This window comes from Rhinolophus sinicus, chromosome 2 (genome assembly GCF_057876585.1).
Source record: "Rhinolophus sinicus isolate RSI-liver-muscle chromosome 2, RSI-T2T, whole genome shotgun sequence".
NCBI classification, from domain to species: Eukaryota; Metazoa; Chordata; class Mammalia; order Chiroptera; family Rhinolophidae; genus Rhinolophus; species Rhinolophus sinicus.
In genome coordinates, this window is record NC_142502.1 from 136,339,456 (window position 1) to 136,362,850 (window position 23,395).

General features: G+C 40.5%; 1 protein-coding gene across 7 annotated transcripts in view; it reads left to right on the plus strand.

The window, feature by feature from the left end:
• EVA1A (eva-1 homolog A, regulator of programmed cell death) overlaps positions 1-23,395 on the plus strand; it is a 46,481-nt gene that overhangs the window by 18,096 nt on the left and 4,990 nt on the right. For 3 of the 7 annotated variants that reach the window (XM_074332231.2, XM_088796072.1, XM_074332232.2), the window contains 2 exons: positions 3,814-3,936; positions 10,431-10,603. In XM_074332231.2, coding sequence (XP_074188332.1) covers positions 10,558-10,603 — 46 coding nt within the window. In that variant the 5' untranslated portion in view covers positions 3,814-3,936; positions 10,431-10,557. Of the gene's footprint in view, positions 1-3,813; positions 3,937-9,662; positions 9,793-10,071; positions 10,166-10,430; positions 10,604-11,159; positions 11,298-23,395 lie in introns of those variants that run through there. The other 4 variants (XM_074332235.2, XM_074332233.2, XM_019750343.3 and 1 more) reach the window with 4 other exon arrangements.

A 23,395-nucleotide genomic window follows, 5' to 3' on the forward strand; every position in this document is an offset into this window, starting at 1 on the left:
CTTTCAGGTCAGGATGGTCTGGCTCTCTGCCCTACTCTTCCCAGCTAGGACCAGCCCTGCCTTATTGCCCAGGCTTATCTGACTTGAAGCAGTAAATCCTTGAGACCTGACGCTCTGGGCATAGATATCAGGGATCAGTCCTGATGGGCCAACCTAAGGCTGGTCATGAGGACATTGTTGCCCATCTCCAACCATGTGCTCTGCCCCACAGGATCAGCTTTCGCTTGTGTCCTTTTCAAATTCCTGTCCCATTTCTTTTTTTTTTAATTTATTTTTTAAATGTATTGGGGTGACAATTGTTAGTAAAATTACATAGATTTCAGGTGTACAATTCTGTATTACATCATCTATAAATCCCATTGTGTGTTCACCACCCAGAATCAGTTCTCCTTCCATCACCATATATTTGATCTGTCCCATTTCTGATGTTCTCACTTGTAGAGGCCTTTCTGAGACAGAAACCCTTGCCCCCAGGCTGGTGCCAGGGCTCTGATACCCATGGACAGAACCCAAAGGCTGAAAGCTACTCTTTACAGATAACTTCCTGGGTTTCCTGTCTGTTCCACCAACCTGGGAGACACTTTGTGGCTTCTAATCCTTGACCATTTTTAAGACCCATAGGGGTGGCTCAACTTTTGCCTGCAAGGCCTAGTCTCCAGTGCCTGTATCATCCTCAGGGATGGATCCTGCCCTTCTTCTTACACCCAGGTGCTACTTCAAGTTCAACACCAACACCTCATCAGTAACTTCCTGGAAACGTGAAACAGCACACGCTGCACCTTGCACTCACCTGTGACCTCTGAGGAAAGCATCTTGCATCCTGCCTCCCTGGTTTTAAACACGCCTTTGGGTTCTCACCCCTTTTTCATTTCTACCCTGGCTGTTCTTCCACAGCTGGACACCTGACCTTCACATGACACTGAGGTCTTTGGACTGGGGGTGCTGATGTTTCCTGTCTGGGTTGCTTTTGCCGCTGGTTGCACCTTGGTTCTGACGGTGCCATCATCCAATTCCGTGGGAGCTTCCTTTGTGTTTATGATTTGGGGACTGTGGAAATAAACTGAAACTGGGGAGAGAGCTGGTAGCATCCAGAGGCTCTGTGATTTAGTAAAACATCTTCAATCACTTTCTTCTCGTTCTGAATGCTTCGCGTAATTAAAACCATTCCTGGCCAACACTAAATAAATTTTGCACATGCTGGTTGGATTACTGTGTAGTCTTACCCCAGTGTGGCTTTCTCAGAGATTAATATTTCACTAAAACTATTCCTCTGGGTAGGCTGAAGCCAGCAGCTGTGGAAACTCAACATTTGCTTTTATACAGTGAAATGTTAGGACAGGGCTGCTTTTCACATTTCTCAGATATGCTGCTCATTTGGAAAAAAATAAGCATTTTTGGCAGAGTCCATGTGGCATGAGCCAAATAGCCCAGCTTGTGTTTCTATATATTCAGATAAAAAATAGTAAGAAAATGTGGTTCAAAACGACCATCATATAACTTTGGCACGTAAAAGTTAGAATTACCATTTATGTGCTAGGCATCTTCCATGTTCTGCATCCTTACAGATATCCTGTGAGTGTGCCAGCCCTCGGTCCGTTTGCCTCTGATTCCTGCTCTGCCCTGGATAGCAGCGGCTGATCAGGAAGGATGCTCTGACTTCCTGCTAGGTTTGGCCAATGGAATCACCAGCGGGAAGTTGCGGGGAGAGGAAAGGAGGAAGCCCGAGTATGTCTTCCCTCCTTCTCTTCTTTAAGCATCTCCTCCAGTAGTGGCTGCATCTCCATGGTTCCAGCTCCCACTGTTTGAGTCCTCCATGGTTCCAGATTCTTTCTGGTGATTCTGGCTCCTGGGTAACACTGCCTCCTCCCTTTGTCCTGATGATCCTGGCTCTCTGCTGACACAACTTCCTCCCTTCACCCTTCAAACTCTTGGCTTTGCCATCTATTGCAGCAGTCTGCAAATCTCAGCTTCTCTATCACCTTCAACTTCTATTTCTACCTTATCCCCGCAACCAGTTCCCTGCATTGAATTCCTTCTGCTGCAAATACTTGAAGCAGCTTCTGTTTCTCTGTGTAGATGCTGGTTGATGGATTGAGGTTGGCATCATAAGCCTCATTTTAATGATGAGGAAACAGAGGGTCAGAGAGTTAATGAACTTGTCTAGTTTTAAGGTAGGAAATAGTGGAGCTTGGGTTTAAGCTCCTGCCTGCTCAATCCTGAAGCTAGTGCCCTTTTCCCTACATTGGCCTGTGTTCTGTTTACTGGTGCCACACAAACCAAGTCTAACTTCTCCTGTATAATCTTCATGTTCTGGACAAAGAAAACTCTCATAATCTCCTCCAAGATTTCCCCAGGTGAAACATTCTCTTCCCTTTAACTTCCTCTAGAAGGATAGAAGGTTCTGGTTGGAGAGTGGGATTTCTGAGTGTGAGTCATTCATCTAACCGTCACTCAGTGTCAGCTCTGTGCACTTACTGTGGGAAACTCTGGGAAAAAAGAGAAGAATGAAGACATAATCTCTGTTCTTAAGGAGTTCACAGCCCAGATTTCAGAGTCAGTACTTTGCAGGTGACGACAAGATCAAGGATATGTCTCTGGAAATGATTTGCTGCAGTGGGTTGGAGTGGAAGGTTGACGGAGCAAAGGAAGTCCATCAACTGGCAGGCCAGCATGTTGGATGTGTCATTCACAGGTGTTTGTCAGTCCTGCAGAGAAAATTGGGTTTCTCTCTGCTCAGTTATTTCTCTTGGGCCATGTGTATCCTCTTCCCATCCTGTGATGAGGGAGCTATTTTCCGTTGAAGCCTTTGCACCTCAGACTGTGTGACCACGCTGGAATCAGTCGTAAGGGTGGTTTTCATTAGTGTAGAGCTGAGGGTGAGTACATCTCAAAGAGCTACTTCCACGCTTTTGTACATGAGTCTCTAAAGAACTACTGGTCCTGTACTTCAAGTTTCCTTTTCTTTCTTGCTTAATGTTTTTTACCAGTAAAATGGAGATAGGAAGGTGCCACAAATCCTTTGTGAGGCAGAGGCAGCTGGGACCAGTATCTATAAAGATTTAAATAAAGCAGCAGCAGTCGGATGCTGAAGGAGTCAGCAGGAAGCAGGGATGACAAATGAAGGAGTGTGTCTGTGTGGAGCCGGGGGACTGCTCAGGGCTCCGTGAGCTCCGTGACTGATTTCATTCTTTCCACACACTTCTAAATGAAGCTGACAACATAAAGGAGCTGTGTGGGATCCAGGCCTCTCAGAGGCCCCACTGGCTTCCCTAGCTGGGTGAACAGAGGCCTTGAAATGTCTCGATGAAAGGGACAGGCTGTGGGACTCCACATATCAGCATTTCCAGGTTTTTGGTGCCCACACACACTTCATGAGACTTCATTTCATGGCCCATCTGGGCATTGATATCTGGGAACCAAATCCCTTCCCTTCCTGTTCCAGAAAGGCTGGCATGAAAACTTCATTGATGAGGGGCCATGTGGACACATCCCATTCTAGCTGTTTTGTGGGTTTTGGCCGACAGGAGGGAAGAGGAAGCATGTGTCTTTGATCTTTCACCCTTTGCTTCCCTTTCTGCTATGACCTGGGAAGATCAGTTTCTCTGGCTGTCTGGTACAAGTTCCAGATTAAACTCTGGCAGTGGGCTGTACCCTCTCAGGGGATGGCATTCCTGCTCTTCAGGGATCCAGACAAACATCACCAAGGCTGATGTGCTCAGCCATTCATAATGACACCAGGTCTACTGCATGATGTGATCTCCTGGGCATGTGATGACCTCTGATGGTTTTTGTGCCATGTCTCTTTTCTTTCAGAGCCTAAGAAGCCAAGTAGGGCCAACCAGGATTCAAAACCTGCACTGCCTGATACCAGCATCACCCGGGATGAACTATTCTTATCAGAGACTCCTCTGTTCCTGACAGCACACCTCTCCCCAGGTAGTAAGGAGATAATGAGATTTTTTATTTTTACCACTTTCTGCATACTTTGTAATAAGTTAGTCTCCTGCATGGGTGCTATTGCAATATAAGATGAAAAGTATCATCACCAGGCATATTTCATTTTATACGTTCAGTGCTTACACTTGGTACAAATGGGTTTCAGAGAAGATGAATTGCAGCAGTGGAAATGAGGTTACCTCAAAAATGAAACCCAGTGAAAAACAGCATACAATGCATGCAATTAGCCATTCAATCTAATGGGTGGTGCTCATAAGACAGGCTGTCCTCTTCATCCAGAGACCAGCAGGTGTTCAGGAAGACAAAATTCTGCGATGTTAGTCATGGAAAGAAGCTATTGGTTTTCAGTCATGTTGCAGTTTGTCAGTAATTAGGCAAAGGAGCTTTGGGTCATGGATGAAAGAAAGTTGTTGGAGAGTAAGATTTATAAGTATTGGTAGGGTGTATCCAAAAAGAGTGTGCTGCAATGCTGGTTCACTGGCCCACAAGTGTTCTCTAGACATGATTTTTCCCTAGAATAGTGTGGGGTTAGTCCCATGGGTTACCACTGGAAGAAAGCCCGGCTTTGAGAATATACAGCCCCTTAGTCCTAATTTTGTCCTCATCAATAGAATTCCCAGGGTCAACTTGTCTAGAAGAGGACCTGATCTAGATCTTGTGCCGGTGGCTGTCTAGTTATGAATTAACGAGCTGGTATTGGTTGATGTGTTCTCTTGAGGGCTTGGTCAATGTGGCTGTTCTCCCAGAGCCCATTCACTTCTGGTCTAGGCCTTGGACTTGTGTCCTGATCAGGGCGGCTTGGAGTTTGTTATATTGGTGATGTGCACGAGGCTCACAAACACTGAGAACACAGACTGGTCAGTGAAGTAATGATGTGTGTTCTAAAACAGGGTTTCTCAACCTCAATACATTAGTATTTTAGGCTAGTTCTTTGTTGTAGGGAGCTATTGTGCATTGTAGGATGTTTAAAAGTATCCTTGCCTCCTACCCACTAGACGCCATATTAATCCCCACTGCAATTGTGACGGCCAAATATATCTGCAGACATTGTTAGATGTCCCCTGGGGGACAAACTACCCAGAGTGGAGAATCACTGTTATAGAAGCTAGCCAGTGATACGGAGTTTCCTTGAGAAACAGAATACAAAATTGCATTTGGGGGAACATGAGTGTTTCATGCCCCTTACTTTATATTGGTAGGTGTATTAGACAGGGTTCTCCAGGGAAACAGACCAATGGACTATTGGGGTGCCAAAAAAATGTATACACATGACTTGTATTCATCATTTGTTATCAGTATATATTATTACAATTTTAATAGTCTCTTTCATATATATATATATATATATATATATATATATATATATATATATACATACATACAGAGGGTGCCAAAAAAATGTATACACATTTTAAGATAACATCTTAAATAACATTATGAGGAAGTTGCTCATGTGAAAATGGAGACTGCGAAGTCCCAGGATCTGCCATCTGCAAGCTGGAGACTCACAAAAGCTGGTGGTGTAGTTCAGTCTGAGTCCAAAGGCCTGAGAACCAGGGCAGCTGATGGTGTAAAGCCCAATCTGAGGGCTGGGGAAGATGAGATAAGATGGGATGTCTCAGATCACACAGTGAGGCAGGAAAAAAGGGGCAAATTCCTTCTTCCTCCACCTTTTGTTCCATTCACGCCCTCAGCAGGTTGGAGGGTGCCCAACCACATTGGGGAGGGTAATCTACTTTTGTGAGTCCATCGATTCAAATCCCAATCTCATCTGGAAATACCCTGACAGACACACCCCAAAATAATGTTTAATCTGTACGCCCCATGGCCAATCAAGTTAACTCATGACTAGCAGAAATGTTTTCATTAGAGGGCAAACTGTCAGTGAAAAGTGTCCACAGCTACCTGGAGCGGTTCCATCACTATTAAGGGAGGGCTCGGGACAAGAGTTTGGCTCTGGGGCTCATCACTTCTCTAACTTCTGCAGATCTTGTCTCACTGGCATTTATCCTGAACACAGTCTCTTTTGCCGAGTCCTGACTTTGGTCCCAGTGTCCTCACTAAGGTGCTCTGTAACCACTTGGAGAGCTGACCGTGTGGCAGGGCCAGTGAGGACTCGCTCTCCTACCCGGGATCAGATTTACAAAGGAGGCACTAAGGGAAACCCGTCCTGGGCCTGCGCTGTTACCATATCTTAATGCTTAGACTGAAGGGGATCACAGAGGTCAGGTAGAGAACTTTGCAAACGCTCCTAGGTGTTTTGTAGAATGAGATTTTTATTCCGAAGGTCTGGGTGGCACCTAGGATTATGCAGATCTAACAAACTCCCAGGGGATGTCAGTGCTGCTGGTTTTTGAACCATGCTTTGAGTAATAAGATCTAGGCCAGAGGTTAGCCCACCATGGTCCATGGGCCAAACTGGGTCCACCACATATTTTCAAAAATAAAAGTTTTATTGGAACACAGTCACACTTGGTTTACATATTGTCTGTGGTGGGTTTTGGACCACAATGGCAAAGTTGAGTAGTTGAGACAGAGACAATATGGCGCTCAAATCTTAAAATATTTATTTTCTGGCTTCTATAAAAAAGATGTCCTGACCCCTGCTCTAGGCTGACTTGTGCCACGAGGGCCATGGAGGGTCTTCGAGGTTGCTCTTTAGGGTGGACTATCCAGAGGTTGTCTTTCCTCACCCTTGGACTGCCTTCTTTGTCACTGTTCCTTTCACCTCTGGCTCTTACAGCCCTCTCCATTAGCACCTGGGGCATGAGGCGAGTTGCAGGAAGCTTCCATGCCACAGTACAGCTTCCATCTTGCATGTGGTCCTTTCTTAATCCTGAGAAAGTACTCAGCTTGGTACCCCGCTCAGAGCCAGTCAGCCCTAGTGTCCTTTTCATCTTCAAGGTGGCTCACCCTCAGACCTGTTTAGAAATACGCTCTGAGACTTACGCATACAAAGCTCATGCCTAATTGTTCTTTTTTGTGTTTCATCTAGTCAGTCAGCCAGGATTTACTGAGAATCTCCTTTCATCAGGCACCTCGTTAAGTGCTTGGGTAACAAGGATTTATAAGATGCCTCTTCAGTCTAGGAGGGAAGCATGTAAACTGATAATTCCAATTATAATACATAGGTTCAATATTAAAAGAATATCTGGATACTTTGATAGCCAAAGAAAAGAGCCTGGAGGATTTGGAGCTTTACTGCACTAGACTTTTTTTTTTTTTTTTTTTTTTTTTAAATCATGGGTTTTTATTAAATTTTACACAAACACATTTTTGCATCTAGTGATGTGATATATTTTTTCTGTTAATCTGTAAATGTGATAGATTACAATTAGTTTCTAATTTCTTTCATAAGTGTACTAACATCTTTTACTTAGAATTTATTATTAGTTTAAAAAATTGTGATAAAATATATATCACAAAATTTATTAATACCATTTTAACCATTTTTAATTGTATAGTTCAGTAGCATTAAGTACATTTACATTGTTGTGCAACCACCACCACCATCATCTCCAGAATAATTTTCATCTTGCAAAACTGAAACTTTGTACTCTGTATCCATTAAACAATAACTTCCCATTTCCCAATTTCCCTCAACCACTGACAACTACCACTCTACTTTCTGTCTCTATGAATTTGATTATTCTAGATACATCATGTAAGTAGAATCATATAGTATTTGTTCTTTTGTGACTGGCTTCATTTAGCGTAATGTCCTCAAGGTTCATCCACGTTGTAGCATGTGTCAGAATTTCCTTTTCTTTTAAGGATGAGAGTAATAATCCATTAATGTATCTATCACATTTTGTTTATTCATTCATCTGTGGATGGACACTTTGATTGATTCTACCTTTAGGCTACTGGGAATAATGCTTCATAATAATTGATGTACAAATAACTGTTCAACTTCCTCTTTTCAGTTCTTTTGGGTATATACCCTGAAGTGGAATTGCTATATCTTATAGTAATTCTATTTTTAATTTTTGAGAAATTGCCATACTGTTTTCCATAGCGAGTCCACAATTTTACCTTTCGGCCAACAGTACAAGGAGTCCAGTATTTTCACATTCTCTTCAACAGTTGTTGTTTTCTTTTTTGTTTGTTTGTTTTGGGGGTTTTTTTTTTATTTTTTTATTTTTTATGGTAGCCATCCTACTGGGTGTGAGGTGATATCTCATTGTGGTTTTGATTTAGATTTCACTAGTGATTAGTGATGTTGAACATCTTTTCATGTGCTACTGACCATTTGGATATCTTCTTTGGAGAAATGTCTATTCAAGTTCTTTGCCCCTGTTTTAATCAGGTTGTTTTTGTTGTTATTGAGTTGAAGGCATTCTTTATATAGTTTGTATATTAACCCCTTATCAGGTATATGATTTGCAAATATTTTCTGTCATTCTGTGGATTGCCTGTTCACTCTGTTCATTGTGTCCTTTGATGCACAGGAGTTTTAAGTTTTGAAGTTGTACAACTTATCAATTTTTCCTTTTATTGCTGTGCTTTTGGTGTCATATCTAAGAAATCATTGCCAAATCCAGTGTCATTAAGATTTTCTCCTATGTTTTCTTCTAAGAGTTTTATAGTTTTAGTTCTTACATTTAGGTCTTTGATCCATTTTTTAGTTAATTTTTAGTATCGTATGAGGTAACGGTCTGACTTTATACTTTGCATGTAGATATACCAGTTTTCTCAACACCATTTGTTGAAAAGACTGTTTTTTCCGCATAAAATGGTCTTGGTACTCTTGTTGAAAATCATTCACCACATATGTAAGCATTAGTTTTTGGGCTCTCTATTCCATTGGTCTATATGTCTGTCTATGCCAGTACTATACTATTTTGATAACTGTAGCTTTGCAAAACGTTTTGAAATCAGGAAGAGTGAGACTTCTAACTTAGTTCTTTTTCAATATTGTTTTGGCTATTTGGGATTCCTTGAAATGCCATATGAACTTTAGTATGGATTTTTCTATTTCTGCAAAAGAAGTCATTGGGATTTTGGGATGACTGCCATAGGACTTTTGAATTCTCTCTAAAGGAAACACTTGCCAGACAGATAAGGGGAGGGAGGCATTTTAAGCAAAGGAAGAACAAAACCAAATGCATGGAAAGATAAAACAGCTTGGTATATTTGGGGAATTAAAAATAATCTGATATTGTTGGAGCATTAAGCATGCTTGCATCTCTGTGTATGTGTGTGGGTGTAGACTTGGGTAGGAGATGAATTAGGAGCTAAGGTAAGAGTCAGATACTGTGGAAGTGGATGTGTGTTGTACCATGTTTCCCCGAAAATAAGACCGAGTCTTATATTAAAGTTTGCTCTAAAATATGCATTAGGGCTTATGTTCAGGGGATGTCATCCTGAAAAATCATGCTAGTGTTTATTTCCTGGTTAGGTCTTATTTTCAGGGAAACACAGTATTAAGAACTTCAATGGAGATTAGTTGAATGATTGGGCCATGAAGTGAGGTGATCAGATTTGTGCTTTATAAGGATGACCTTGTTGATGAGAGTGGGTGCTAGATTGAGCAAGAAGTAGATGCTGGCAGAAGGACCACATAAGAAACTGTTCTAAAATTCCCAGAAATGAAATGATGAGATTTGCTCTATGGTAGAATGAGTGGGGATAGTTAGGAAATGGGTCTGAACTGAATAAGTGTCATCAAGATCTTTGCCACTTGTCTTCCCTTCCATCCTCAGGTTCTCTCTTCGAGGGCTTCTCTGAGTGAACTGAGTAATGATAATGCCACAGCTAGGGAGAGAATGTGCTCCCCCAGCCAGAGGCTGAGCCCCCGAATACTGAGATCCCAAATCTGTGGTCTGAACCCAGGTGATGTGATTCTGCCGGTGGGCAGTCTGTGGCAGTGCAGGTGTGTTTGGTTGGCCCATTGCAGTCACAGGTGAAGTTGTGGAGCTGGGGGCAGGGAGCAGGCCTGACCTCCCAAGTTCCTGTGGGCATTTTAGAATGGGAGCCACTTCAGCAGGGCTGGAGTAGCCAGCTCAGCCCCATTGCCAAGGATACACGTTTGGTGACCCATGGGATGAGACAAGCTGATCAAAGTACACAGGTGCCGTCAGGGCAGGGGAGCAGAGCCAGGTGAGGAGCAGGCTGGGCTTGGGGTGGCAGTGCAGTGATTCACATGACGATGGGCTGTGCCTCAGAGGCAAACAGAGGGAGAATGAAATAAAAAGTATCAGGAAAGGTGACGGAGAAGTGCTAAATGGGAAGTTGGGTGGATAGGGGGAAGAGAGAGGAGAAAAGCCAGGAAAAACAGAGATGAAAAGAGGTGCCATTTCCTTGAAAGCCAAGAAGCTGGGTGGAGCAAAGAGGACAGACTCTAGATCCCTGCTTGGGAAGGCTGGCTGGCATTTAAGAAATTGGCTCTTTGTTTTGAGCCCAGGCTACCTGGCACACAGCTGCAGGAAAGCAGAATGTGTTCTCATCACTCACTTTGTGTTCCCAAACAGAAGAGAAGAGAGGGAGGGGCCACACTGATCCAGCTCAAGCATCTCCAGGAGGCTCTCCGGATGCCACGTGGAGACTGCCCTTCTGCCACAGCACAGAGTCAGAGCCGGTGATTGGGAGCCTGTGGAAATGGCTTTACTCAGCAACATCCTAGCGGCCTATTCCTATGTCTCAGGTAGTAGTCCGGTCTGGGCTGGGCCAGGGCTGAGGCCTGGGGCTGGGGCTAGGGGCACACTCAGGAGAGAAATGCTTGCCTCCTAGCAGAGGGGGCTCTGATATGCTGAGTTTTGAAATGAAAGGTCATCTGGTCTGAGAGTTAAGCGTGGCATTCTCTAATTTGGTAAATGGGGTTGGGCATTCTAAGAGCTTTATCTTGCTGAAAATGTTTGGTTTTCTTTTGGGCTTAAGTGAGTGAATGAAGTAGCCTGGGGCTGTGGTCTGCTTCTGTCATTAGGTATTTAACTCTGTTGTGAAAGGCCTGGACGGAGTATCCTCAGCCTGGCTATATATGTGCAGAGGATCTCAACCCCGTCCAGGTCCGGTGTGTGTGGCAGGAGGGGCACCTCTGTGTTTGGGGGGCTGTGTGAGGTGTTTGATAACCTTCTGGGAGACATGGAGAGAGAGGCTATGTGGGTCTGGGATAGTCTGATATTTACCCCATCCTTGGTTGAAAGTTGTACTATTTTAGAAAGATAGCTGACTTTCTCCTTAAGATTATTTCTTGAAGACAGATGTTCTTCATATAATACATGAAAAAAGATGTTTTAAAACACATGAAAATATTCTTCAATCAAGCTGAAATTTAAAAAAAAACAGAACATGCAAATGCTCACCTGCTTGAATGACCAGACTGGTTTCCTGCTACTGGAGTGAGTTTTTAATTTTTTGATAGTTTGTTTTTACTGTGCTTGTGTCACCTGATGTCTCTCGGGATGTTGTATGAAAAGGAAGGGACTGAAGTTCTGATTAGATTTCCTCTGGGCAAAGACTAGGTTTTACTTTCTAGTTCTCTAAGCAGGGTTCATATGTGGTGACCTAAGAGTTCAGATGCAAAACCTGACGTTTCTATTTACAATGGAAAATCTGAGCCAGGGCTGAAGATAAGGGAAGCTCATGGCTTCTCTTTGTGAGAGGATCTTGTATGACGTGCAGCCTGATTTTAGAAAGGAAGACTTCTCAGGGCATACCTGGCTGGCTCCCTTGTGTCTGGCAAGATGCAACATGTAGTCTGCACATGTCTCAAATCCAGGGTTCTTCTTTCTCAGGTCCTTAGTCAGCTCTGCACCTTCCTAAGGAAGCCTAGTGCCTGGGGCCGCCTTCCCCAGGTACCCATCCATCAGAGGAATCCCAGCTTTGCTCTTTTTTCAAAGCTATTCTTGGGAGAAAGGACACTGGAGCTGGAAAAGAGATGTTTGAAACTCTGGTATCATATTCACCAGCAATTAAATGATGGTCCCCTCAGCTGTACAGGAAAGACACCCCCAAAATGAAATGGGGGTGCCAGGGAGGGTCTGGAATTTCCAAGGCTTCAAAGGACAGTTGCAAGTCAGCTGTTGCAAGAAAATATCTTATGTGAGAGCAAACAGGGTACTGGACTTTGGAACTCTACTCAGCACAGGAGGTACCTGGCAGTTTTCCATTTTGGCCAGCATGACTCTGAGTTGTGACCACTAAGTGTGGTAACTCATTGAATGGTCTGGTGTTTACTGTGTATCTTGTGATCTTGTGAAAGCTGTTTCTTTCCCCCCTCCAACCTTTCCCCTTCCCACCCCATATTCTAGGATTAAATATTTCTTGGGATGTAGGAAGACAATGCTTTCCTTAAGTATGGGCTAAGATAAAAAGGGAATGCAAGGAAATGGAAAGTAGAGTGGCTAAAATAAAACGTGTTCGATCCAATCAATAGACTTGATGGTTGAAAATTGATTCTGAGTGCAATGGGGAACACTGCCTGCCTATAAAGGAAATGAATAAAGAAATGGTAAAATATGAATGTGACTATAACACATAAAATTCATCATTGTTTTAAAACAAGAAAACAGAATAAGTGGATCAGAAGCAATAACAAAAAATATGATAGAGGAAAATTGTAGAAAATTTCCTACTCTTTTAGCTCTGTCATGTGCTCATTAGGCTGTGTCTGGACTTCAACTTCATGGAGCCCTTGACCCCTCCTATTTTCTTCTAGCACAGCAGTTACCTCTCATTTTATCCCCGCCCATCATTTCAGCAACACACTTGCTAATACACATGTGCGTAATTCTCTTATTCCTTTTCCAGCTTCTGATTAAACTAACAGGCAAATCCTAACTCTTAAGTGAATACTGCTTTCTCTCTTTGCACTCAAGTAACCAAATGCAGCCACATCTTTACAGATTAAAGTCATTAGAAATTCATGATATCTAACCTCAGCTGAGCCTTTCGAATAGTGCTTCAGTCTCTCCTATTTGCTTTTGGATCCATCCTGTTCCCATTCTTCACAATAGCCAGTTCAAACCATGACCATGCCAATAATTTTAAATATGTTTATCAAAATGTAGCCAAAAATGAAATGGCAAATGAAAACTAAGAAAAAATTGTAGCCGTGATGAAGAAGGGTTAAAGTTTATAACATATAAAGCGCTCTTACAAATCAATAACAGGTAAGTATACCAAAAGTAAAGTGGACATAGGACAAGAACCAGTAGTTTGCCAAACTTAAAAATACAGAGAGCTGATATAAAACATCATAAACAGCTCAAATTCTAGCAATTAAACAAATGCAAAATGAAAACAACAATGAGGTTAACATTTTATTTTACCAAATTCTCAAAGGTTTGAGTGATTAAATGTATAACTTCAGTTTTGGAGAAAATGTGGGGAGATGAGTACTTGCATATAGTGCTGATGGGATTGTAAATTGCTAAAACCTCTCTACAGAATGATTTAGGAACATTTGTCAAAAACCTTAAAAACATGTATACCATTTAGCCAACAATTCTACATCTAGGAATTTATCCTCAGGAAATAATTAGGGACATGGGTAAAAATTTTACTGTGAGGATAATTGATCTTATCAGAACTGTTTATAATAGTAAAAAAAAATCAGAAAAATGGGTGAATATTAATTGAAGTAGAAAGATGTTTATGATATGCTGTTAAGTGAATAAAGCTCATTACCAAACTGCGTATGCAGTATAATCCCATGTATGTGTGTGTGTTCACATGTATATATAACCACATTATATTGCAAATTATACGTGGATGCTGGGGTTGTAGGAGTGTGTGTCTGTGTGTTTTCAATTTTCTTGTGGTTAGCTATATTTTCACGTATTCTATACTTCGTTGATATTACTTTTATAATAAGTAATGTTATTTTATTGGAATTTAAATTTTTGAAATCTATGATACATGTATTTAAAAAATCACCACTATCCTACTCTTCTGACTTTCAGAGCCATGTGTTTAAATGTCTTGAATGTTACCACTTGGATATATCATAAGCATTTCAAATTCAACCTGGACTAGAATGGAATATTGTTCTTCTCTTTAAATATGCTCCTTCTTTTGTGTACCATCTAAGACATCACCTACACCAAAGATATAATTTTTAGCCTTTGATACATCTTCTTCACTGTCCATATCCAATTGCTTAGGATTGATCCATATTGCTTCTCAATGTCCCTCGGATATGTCCCCTCCACTTTATTTCCACCAATACTGAATTGGTTTAGGCTCCATCATGTTTTTGCCTGCCTTGACATAATGCCGTTTTCCATGGTCTACCTGCCTCCGATCTTGCTTTTTAGTTAGTGTTTTGAAGCAAAATGATATTTCCAAAATGTAGATGTGATGATCCAGTTCTTGTTATTTTTTAGAATCCTTTATTGGATTCTCATTATCTCTGGGATAAAATCCAAATGCTTTTGTACGGTTTCACAATTAAGATTGTTTTCAGTTGCAAATAATAGAAAACCTCAGGTTGGTGGCCTAAACACATAGGATCTTACCCACATAACAGGAAGTGTGGAGGTAGGTGGTTGCTTGCATTGGTCCATTGGCTCAAATACATAGAGACCAACATCTCTGTGATTCTCAATGCCTTTCTTTTATGCTTGTCATCTCATGGCTACAACGTGGCTGCTGTTGCTCTTGCTTTCATTCAAGATTGAAAGACGGCAATAATAGGAAGTAGTTTCCTGCAGGTCTACTCTCATATTTCATTGGTCACGACTATGCCACATGGCCATCTCTAGCTGCAAGGGAGTCTGGAAAAATGAGAATTTTAGCTTTTTCAACCTCCAAACTGGTGGTTTATAACTGAGGTGACTTTGCCCTATAGGGGGATTTCAGGCAATATCTGGAGACATTGTTGGTTGTCACAAGTGGGGTGTGTATGTGGGGGGGCTGCTACTGGCATCTAGCTGGTGGAGAAACATCCTGAGATGCACAGGACAACCCCACCACAACAAACAATGAACTGGTTCAAGATATTAATAGTGCCAAAGTTGAAAAAACATGCTCTAGAGTAGAGGAAGCAAGAGAGAAGGGCCATGGGGGTGATTTGAGGTACTCTAGTCTGTAGTTTACTATGTGCCTTCCCAGGGCTTTTAGTGTCTGACCTACACATCTTCAGGCCCTTATTTAGTTATAGCCCTCCCTGACCAAGATTTCACTGCAGTCTTTTTAAACCACTTGCCAGGCCTTTTCTCCCTTTTTTGCTTTTGCACAGTCATTACTTTTTCCAAGAATTCTTTCGTCCAGTCCTCAACTAACTCCCTCCGAGTCTTCAGAACTCTCTCAGTGTCATCTTTTCCCCTCACTCCACACCTTAGCTTAGGTGCCCATCCATGTTCTCCTCACACATATTTTGTTTCCCTCTATCTCAGCATATGTATTGGAGGAGTTAGCATTTCTTTTATTTTTCTTTTCTTTTTTCAATTAAAGTTTATTGGGGTGACAATTGTTAGTAAAGTTACATAGATTTCAGGTGTACAATTCTGTATTACATCATCTATGAATCCCATTGTGCGTTCACCACCCAGAGTCAGTTCTCCTTCCATCACCATATATTTGATCCCCCTTACCCTCATCTCCCACCCCCCTCCCCCCTTACCCTCTGGTAACCACTAAACTATTGTCTCTCCCTGAGTTTTTATTTGTTTATTTGTTTGTCTTGTTCTTTTGTTGTTTTTGGTTTATATACCACATATCAGTGAAATCGTATGGTTCTTGCGTCTGACTTATTTCGCTTAACATTATAATCTCAAGATCCATCCATGTTGTCACATATGGTACTATTTCATCTTTTCTTATGGCCAAATAGTATTCCATTGTGTATATATACCATAACTTCTTTATCCATTCATCTATCGAAGGACACTTTGGTTGTTTCCATGTCTTGGCCACCATAAATAAAGCTGCAATGAACATTGGAGCACATATGTCTTTATGGATAAATGTTTTCAGATTTTTTGGGTAGATACCCACAAGAGGGAGTGCTGGGTCATATGGTAATTCTGTTTGTAACCTTTTCAGCAACCTCCACACTGCTTTCCATAGCGGCTACACCAGTCTGCATTCTCACCAACAGTGTATGAGGGCTCTTTTTTCTCCACAGCCTCTCCAACACTTGTCACTATTTGTCTTGTTGATGATAGCCATTCTAACTGGTGTGAGGTAATATCTCATTGTGGTTTTTATTTGCATTTCTCTGATGATTAGTGAAGTTGAGCATTTTTTCATACGTCTGCTGGCCATTTGTATGTCGTCTTTAGAAAAATGTCTCTTCAGGTTCTCTGCCCATTTTTTAATTGGATTGTTCATTTTTTTGTTGTTGAGTTGTATAGTTCCTTGCATATTTTGGCTATTAGCCCCTTATCGGAGACGTTGCTTGCAAAAATCTTCTGCCATTTGGTTGGTTGCCTCTTTATTTTGTCGATGGTTTCTTTTGCTGTGCAGAAGCTTTTTAGTTTGATATAGTCCCATTCATTTATATTAGCTTTTACTTCCCTTGCTTTTGGAGTCAAATTCATAAAATGCTCTTTGAACCTAAGTTCCATAAGTTTAGTACCTATTTTTTCTTCTATGAAGTTTATTGTTTCAGGACTTACATTTAGGTCTTTGATCCATTTTGAATTAATTTTGGTACATGGTGACAGATAGCAGTCCAGTTTAATTATTTTGCACGTGGCTTTCCAATTCTCCCAACACCATTTATTGAAGAGGCTGTCTTTTTTCCATTGTATGCTTTTTGCTTCTTTGTCAAAAATTATCTGTCCATATTTATGTGGTTTTATTCCAGGATTTTCAGTTCTATTCCATTGGTCTGTGTGTCTGTTTTTCTGCCAATATCGTACTGTTTTGATTATTGTTGCCCTGTAGTACAAGCTGAAGTCAGGGAGTGTGATACCTCCGGCATTGTTATTTTTTTCTTAGGACTGCTTTGGCTATTTGGGGTCTTTTGTGGTTCCATACGAATCTATTGATTTTTTTTGTTCTATTTCTTTAAAAAATGCTATTGGGATTTTGATGGGGATTGCATTAAATCTGTATATCTCTTTGGGTAATATGGCCAGGAGTTAGCATTTCTTGTTTCAACTATTTGCAAGCAACTCCTTTGGAGCATAATATAATAATTTATCATGAAGGTCATAATGTCATTAATATTAATAATCCTATTAATAACTTCTAATGGGGTTGTTAGAAAGATTAAATGGAATGATTGCTCTTTTTAATTTAATGTTTTGAATTGATAATACATTCTCCATGCTCACTCTTCCATTTCCTTTATGTTTTTCCTTAAAAGTCACCTTCTCTGCAAGACGTGCTCTGGTCACTCTGTCTACCTCCTCTCCTCCAGCATACGTTAAACACTTCAAATCCTCCTACCTATTTGTCCTGTTTTCTCCCTATCACCAACTAACATGCTACCTATTTTATTTATCTTGTTTACTGTCTATCTCCCCAATTAGAATGTAAGCTTCCAGGAGCACAGAGATTTTTTGTTTTCTTTTGTTGACTGCTATATCCGCAGCACTTAGAACAGTGCCTGGCACCTATTAGATGCTGAATACATCAGTGCATGAACATGGCTCAATGATCAAATAATATAAAAAGACATAGTGAGAAGTCTTACCCCAGAGCAACCCCCTCCATCCAGTCCCCAAGTTTGGTCCATCGCCAGGCTTCTCTGCATCCTTCCAGAGTTCTTTGTGCAATGTAAGAAAATATGAAGCTATAGTCTCATCCTCTCCCCTTTTAACATAGCATAGTGTGCATACTGTTTGGTACTTTGCTTTTTTCACTGAACAATATATTGTGCAGATATGTTGTATCAGTGTATAGAGAACTTTTGCATGCTTTTAGATAACTACATACTGCTTCATTGTATAGATGAGCCACAGTTTCACCAGTTTGCTGTTGATGGCCAGTGGAAATGGTTCAGATCTTTTCAGAGTTGTTGCAATAAATAACTGTCACATACATACATGTTCAAATACATTCCTAGAATAAACTCTCAAAAGTGGAATTGCTGGATCAAAGTGTATATACAGTATTAATTAAGATAAATATTACCAAATTGCAATTTAAGGAGCTTTATCAATTTACTCTTTATAAGAAGTATGAGAAAGTCCTGCAACAGTATTTTCAAACTGTTGGATTTCTGACAATCTGTTAGACGAAAAACAATATCTAAATGTCATTTAATTTCTGTTTTTCTAGGTCAGCAAATTTTTTCTGTAAAGGATCATATAGTAAATATTGTCAGCTCTGCAGCTGTATGGTTTCTGTTTTAACCACTCAACTCTGCAGTATTGCATGAGACAGACATAGACAAAACATAAATGAATGTGCTTGGCTCTGTGCCAATAATAAAACAGTAGTCGGGCAGGTTTGGCTTGGAAGCTATAGTGTGCCAATCCCTCTTTTAAATATCTTTTCATATGTTTAAGTGCCATCTATATTTATTGTTCTGTGAATTGCTCATATCTTTTGTCCATTTTCTTTATTGATTGTTGTTCTTTTTCTTAATGCTCCTCCTAGGTGCTCTTTATGCATTAGTTTTTTTTGTCTCTGTTACGTATTTCAAATATGTTTCCTATTTTGGCATTTATTTTTTGACTTTGCTTACAGTAATTTTTTTCAATGCAGGCGTTTTGGGGGTGTCAGTTTTTGTTGTTGTTGTTGTTGTTATTATTATTTAACCAGTATTCTTTGCAAGTACAGTGTTGTGGATTGGGTAGTAGTAAGCCAGAAAATGAATCACTTTTCCTATGAGATTGTCATGAATGAGGTGGTCTTTCAGCAGCGAGGAAGCCTAACCCACCATAATTCAACTGATAGTTACAAATTTGGGGATTTTCGAAAGCACTGTAGTTTCTGTTTTATATTATTCCCCTTTATACTGGGAATCCCGTGAGGGTTCAGAACCTTGCTGTCTCTAGCCCCAAAGGCATTGTAAATTTTTTGTGGAATAAATAAAGTGATCACTTATTGACCTATAAAATTTGGGGGGAAAAATTAATAATTGGAATATCCCCTCCTGGAGAGGGTTTGGTGAATATGGTATTTTCATACACAGCTAATGGCAAGATTAATTAATGTGTCACTTTTGAAAAGTGACTTGGCAGTGTGTATCGAGAGGAATAAAAATATGTATCCTTTTGACACAGAGATTCCTTTTCTGAGAATCCATCATAAGGCAGTAAATGAAAGACATAAACAAGCAAAAAGAAGGGGTGTTAAGCACAAAAATATTTCTTCCATCATTATTTTTAATTAAAAAAAAATTGCAACAACCTAAATATCCAAAGGTAGGAAACTTTGTAACTTGTGACATATTCACCTGATAAAATACTGTGTAGCTATTGTTCGGCTGATTGAGGGGAAGACAATAGACCAGGGGTGTCCGAACTTTTTTCAACGTTTTTTACCAAGGGCCATATGCGGTAAAATACACAAACAGCTGGGCCACTCACTCGAGGTGAAGTACGTATTGCCTCACCTGGTTTATTTAAGTAAACTAAATATATTTTTGGAATTTGCTGCGGGCCAATTAACAATGGATTGTGGACCGCAGTTGGCCAATGGGCTGCAGTTTGGACACCCCTGCAATAGACCGATAAAGAAAGGTGTTATATATTGTATGAAATGTATACCCTTGGAGGGAAGGATGAATCTGTAGAGCACAGATGATTTTCAGGGCAGTGAAAACACTCTGTATGATAGTATAATGGATGTGTCATTATACATTTGTCCAAACCCATGGAATATACAACACCAAGAGTAAACCCTAGTGTAAACTATGGGCTTCAGGTGAGTGTGATGTGTCAATGTAGGTTCATCAGTTTAAACAAATGTACCCCTCTGTCAGGAGGTGTTGGTAATGGGAGAGGCTATGCATGTGTAGGGGTGGGGAGTATATGGGAAATCTCTGTATGTTTCTCTTAATTTTGCTGTGAACCTAAAACTGCTCTAAAAAGTAGTCTTAAAAGCAGACAAAAAAGTATATCCAGATAAAAATATATAAATTGTATTTATATCCCAACTATAACCAAGTAAATAGAAATAAATATTTCTATGAGAGAGAAAAATGACAGAAGAAAACTCACCTCACTACACTGCATATTCAGGTAGTGAGATTATGGTGATATGATAAATTTTTTTCCATCCCCTACTCTTTTAATGTTGTACTAATGTATATAAATTTGCATCAACCTAAATGCCCAAAGATAGGAAACTGTTTTTGTAATTTGTGGTGCACTCATGGGATAGAATAGTTTTGTAGCCATTGTTAGGCTGATAGAGGGGAAGATGATGGACCAATAGAGAAAGATGTCATACATTTTATGACATTGCAATATGTATATACATGCATATTTATATGCACACTTGCATATATATGCATGCATACATCTATATACATATTTGTCCATATATAATAAATTTATTCACTGGACTTTTAGAAATTGTGTATTCATGATTTAATTCAACAAGCATTTGTGAGATATGCACCATGAGCAAGGCACTGTGCTAGATGCTCTGGAAATCCAGTGACTCATGGATTCTGCCCTCAAATTTCTTACTGTCATGTAGGAAAGATAATGGTTTTGTAACTAATTATAATACAACTACATAAAGTGCTGCCTAAATCGATGGGGCTAATTAATCCCATTCTTCCTCTTTTCTAAGACTCAAGGTACCGGAAAAGTATCAAAATACAGTATCAACTTCTGCAGTGTTTGAGCCAGATCAGAGAAGGGGTCAGGGCTTCTACCCATCTTCCCTTGAGTCCTAGGTTTGTAGGCCAGCAGGCCTGTCCCAGTACAAGTGAAGAAAAATGAAGAGAGTAGATTAGGCTGTTGGTAGGATAATGGAAGGCCTCTTCTGGGATGCCTACTGCTGGGGCTCACGGGGCTAAGGGAAGAGAAGGGAAGATGAAAGAGGTGAAAGCAAAGGAACATGCACCAGAGCCAGCCTAGTGAGGACAGTGATTTTCCAATGCTACTTATTCCTGAGGAAGAATGAGTCAGGGATGGGAGGGGAAGGAAGGAAACTTCCTCCAGCATTTCAGAGAGGGCAGAATTGTTAGCAGCGGGAGTCTTTGCTTTTCTATGAGAAGGGACAGAATCCTATAAAGAGACATCCTTGCAGTGCATTCAGATTTCAGAGAAGAGATGATGCTGAATACTTCCTGATTCCACACAAGCCCCGTTATTATCTTTAAGGCCTATTTTTAAAATTTCTTCCTTTCCACGGAAGGCATTGCAATCTTTGGGACCAACAAGAAAGTCCAGGCAGGGGAAAGGTTCCACTTGCATGGAGACCAGCTGACCTGGCCTGGGCTGGTATTGCTCTTCTGTCCTGCAGAATCTGCTGGGCTCATATGATCTGACCTCAGAGGGTGCAAATGAAATTAGCCCTAAGACCTCCACATAGGGCCTCTTCCTGCCCAGGGAAACAATGACCCTGCAGGAAGCAAGATATAGCAATACATTTATTTTTATTCATTGAGGGAAACCAACCGACAATAGCCCTCCCCACTCTGCTTCCCGGGCAATTAACAGCTGTCTGGATCTGCTCAAGACTGGGGCAGATCATTGGCCAAGAGGAAGTGACCTGGAGCAGAGGAGAGAAAAAACAACCATGATAGAGCTACAGTTTTGATTTTTTTAGAGGAATGATGAAGAGAAACAACACAAATCATATCAGCTCTGAAAATCAGCCCTGAGTCACCTGCTCAGGAGCCGGTGAGGCCCAGTAAACTCCCTTGCTCTTTCTGCTTGCTTTTACTTTTGGGATCCATGTCTGAGACTGCTATAGGCAAAAGAGGATGTTTTCTGATCAGGTAGCAGGACAGAGTGGATTAGTTAAACTAGAGGGAGAACAGTGGTTTCTAAGATAGTTCAGTAACCATCTTCAGAAATAACCTGTGTAATAGGTGGGGGTGAGGGCACAGTGTGAGATATACACTCACAGGGAAGGAAGGATGGGATGAGAAAAGGAAGGAAGGAAAGAAGAGAAAGAGGGAAAAAGGGAGGAAAACAGGTAGACTAGATAGATAGATGGATGCGGGGAAGGGAGGGGCAGGAGAAAAGAGTCAGGAAGAAAGAAAGAAGGGATTTGGGAATTTTTTTCTAGAAAGCCTTCTCAGATCCCCATATCTGAACTCAGCCTTTCCACTCACCTTTGTGTTTTTAGAGATTTCTCTTAATGCTTTGGTAGTAGCACTTCCTTTTGGTAATAAAACAGGTGGGTCAGCTTCCCTGCTGGATTGTTAAGCCCCCTCAGTCCTCTCAATGTTTGCTGAGTATCAATGGGACAGAGTTTGCTTTCAGCCTTCTTCACTGCACTCATTCATTTATTTATTTTTATTGTGATATAATTGACATATAACATTGTTGATTTAAGATAACAATGTGTTGATTTGATACATTTATATATTGCAATATGATTATCATAGTGTTAGGTAACACCTCTTTCACATTTACGTAATTATTATCTCTTTTTCTGTGGTGAGAACAATTAAGATCTAGTCTCTTAGAAACTTTAAAGTTTATAATACAATATTGTCGTGTATAATCACTGCACTGTGCATTAGATCTCCAGGACTTACTTAGCTACGAGTTGCAAATTTTACCCTTAAACAACATTTTGCCAATTCCTCAACCCCCAGCCCCTGGTAACCGGCATTCTACTCTGTTTTTACTGGTTCAGCTTTTATAGGTTCCACATATTAGTGGTATAATACAGTAGTTGTCTTCGTTAATTTATCTCAATTTTAGCATAATGCTCTTACGATCCATCCATGTTGTTGCAAATGATAGGATTTTCTTCTTTTTTATGACTGAATTTTCCATTATATGTATGTGTGTGTGTGTGTGTGTGTATAATGTTCTCATTATCCATTCATCTGTTGATGGACACTTAGATTGTTTCTATGTCTTGGTTACCATGAATAATGCTGCCATGAATAATACCGGGGGTGCCAAAAAAATGTATACAAGTGGTCACTTTGGTCAATGTTGCTCAAGCAGTAGATCGTTGTAATCAGAAGTATCTGGACGTTGGTGGTAACCATTTTGAGCACCTCTTGTAATTGCAGAAGTCAAATGTGACTTGTGTTCATCTTTTGTTATCGGTATATATTGAGTATTAAAATTTTAATGCAGCTTGCCTTTCTTAAAATGTGTATACACAGTCTTTATTTTTCCTTTACATCTGAAGGTTAACTTTGCCAGATAGAGTACTCTTGGCTGGCATTTCTTTCAACACTTAAGATAGGTCATTCTACCCACTCTTGGCTTGTAGAGTTTCTGCTGAGAAATCTGCTAGTAGCCTAAAGGAGGTTCCTTTGGAGGTCATATTTTCTCTGGCGGCTTTTAAGATTCTTTCCTTTTCTTTGATTTTTGACAGTTTTGTTATAATGTATCTAGGAGAAGGTCTTTTTGCATTGAAATAAAAGAATGATATATTAGCTTTGTGA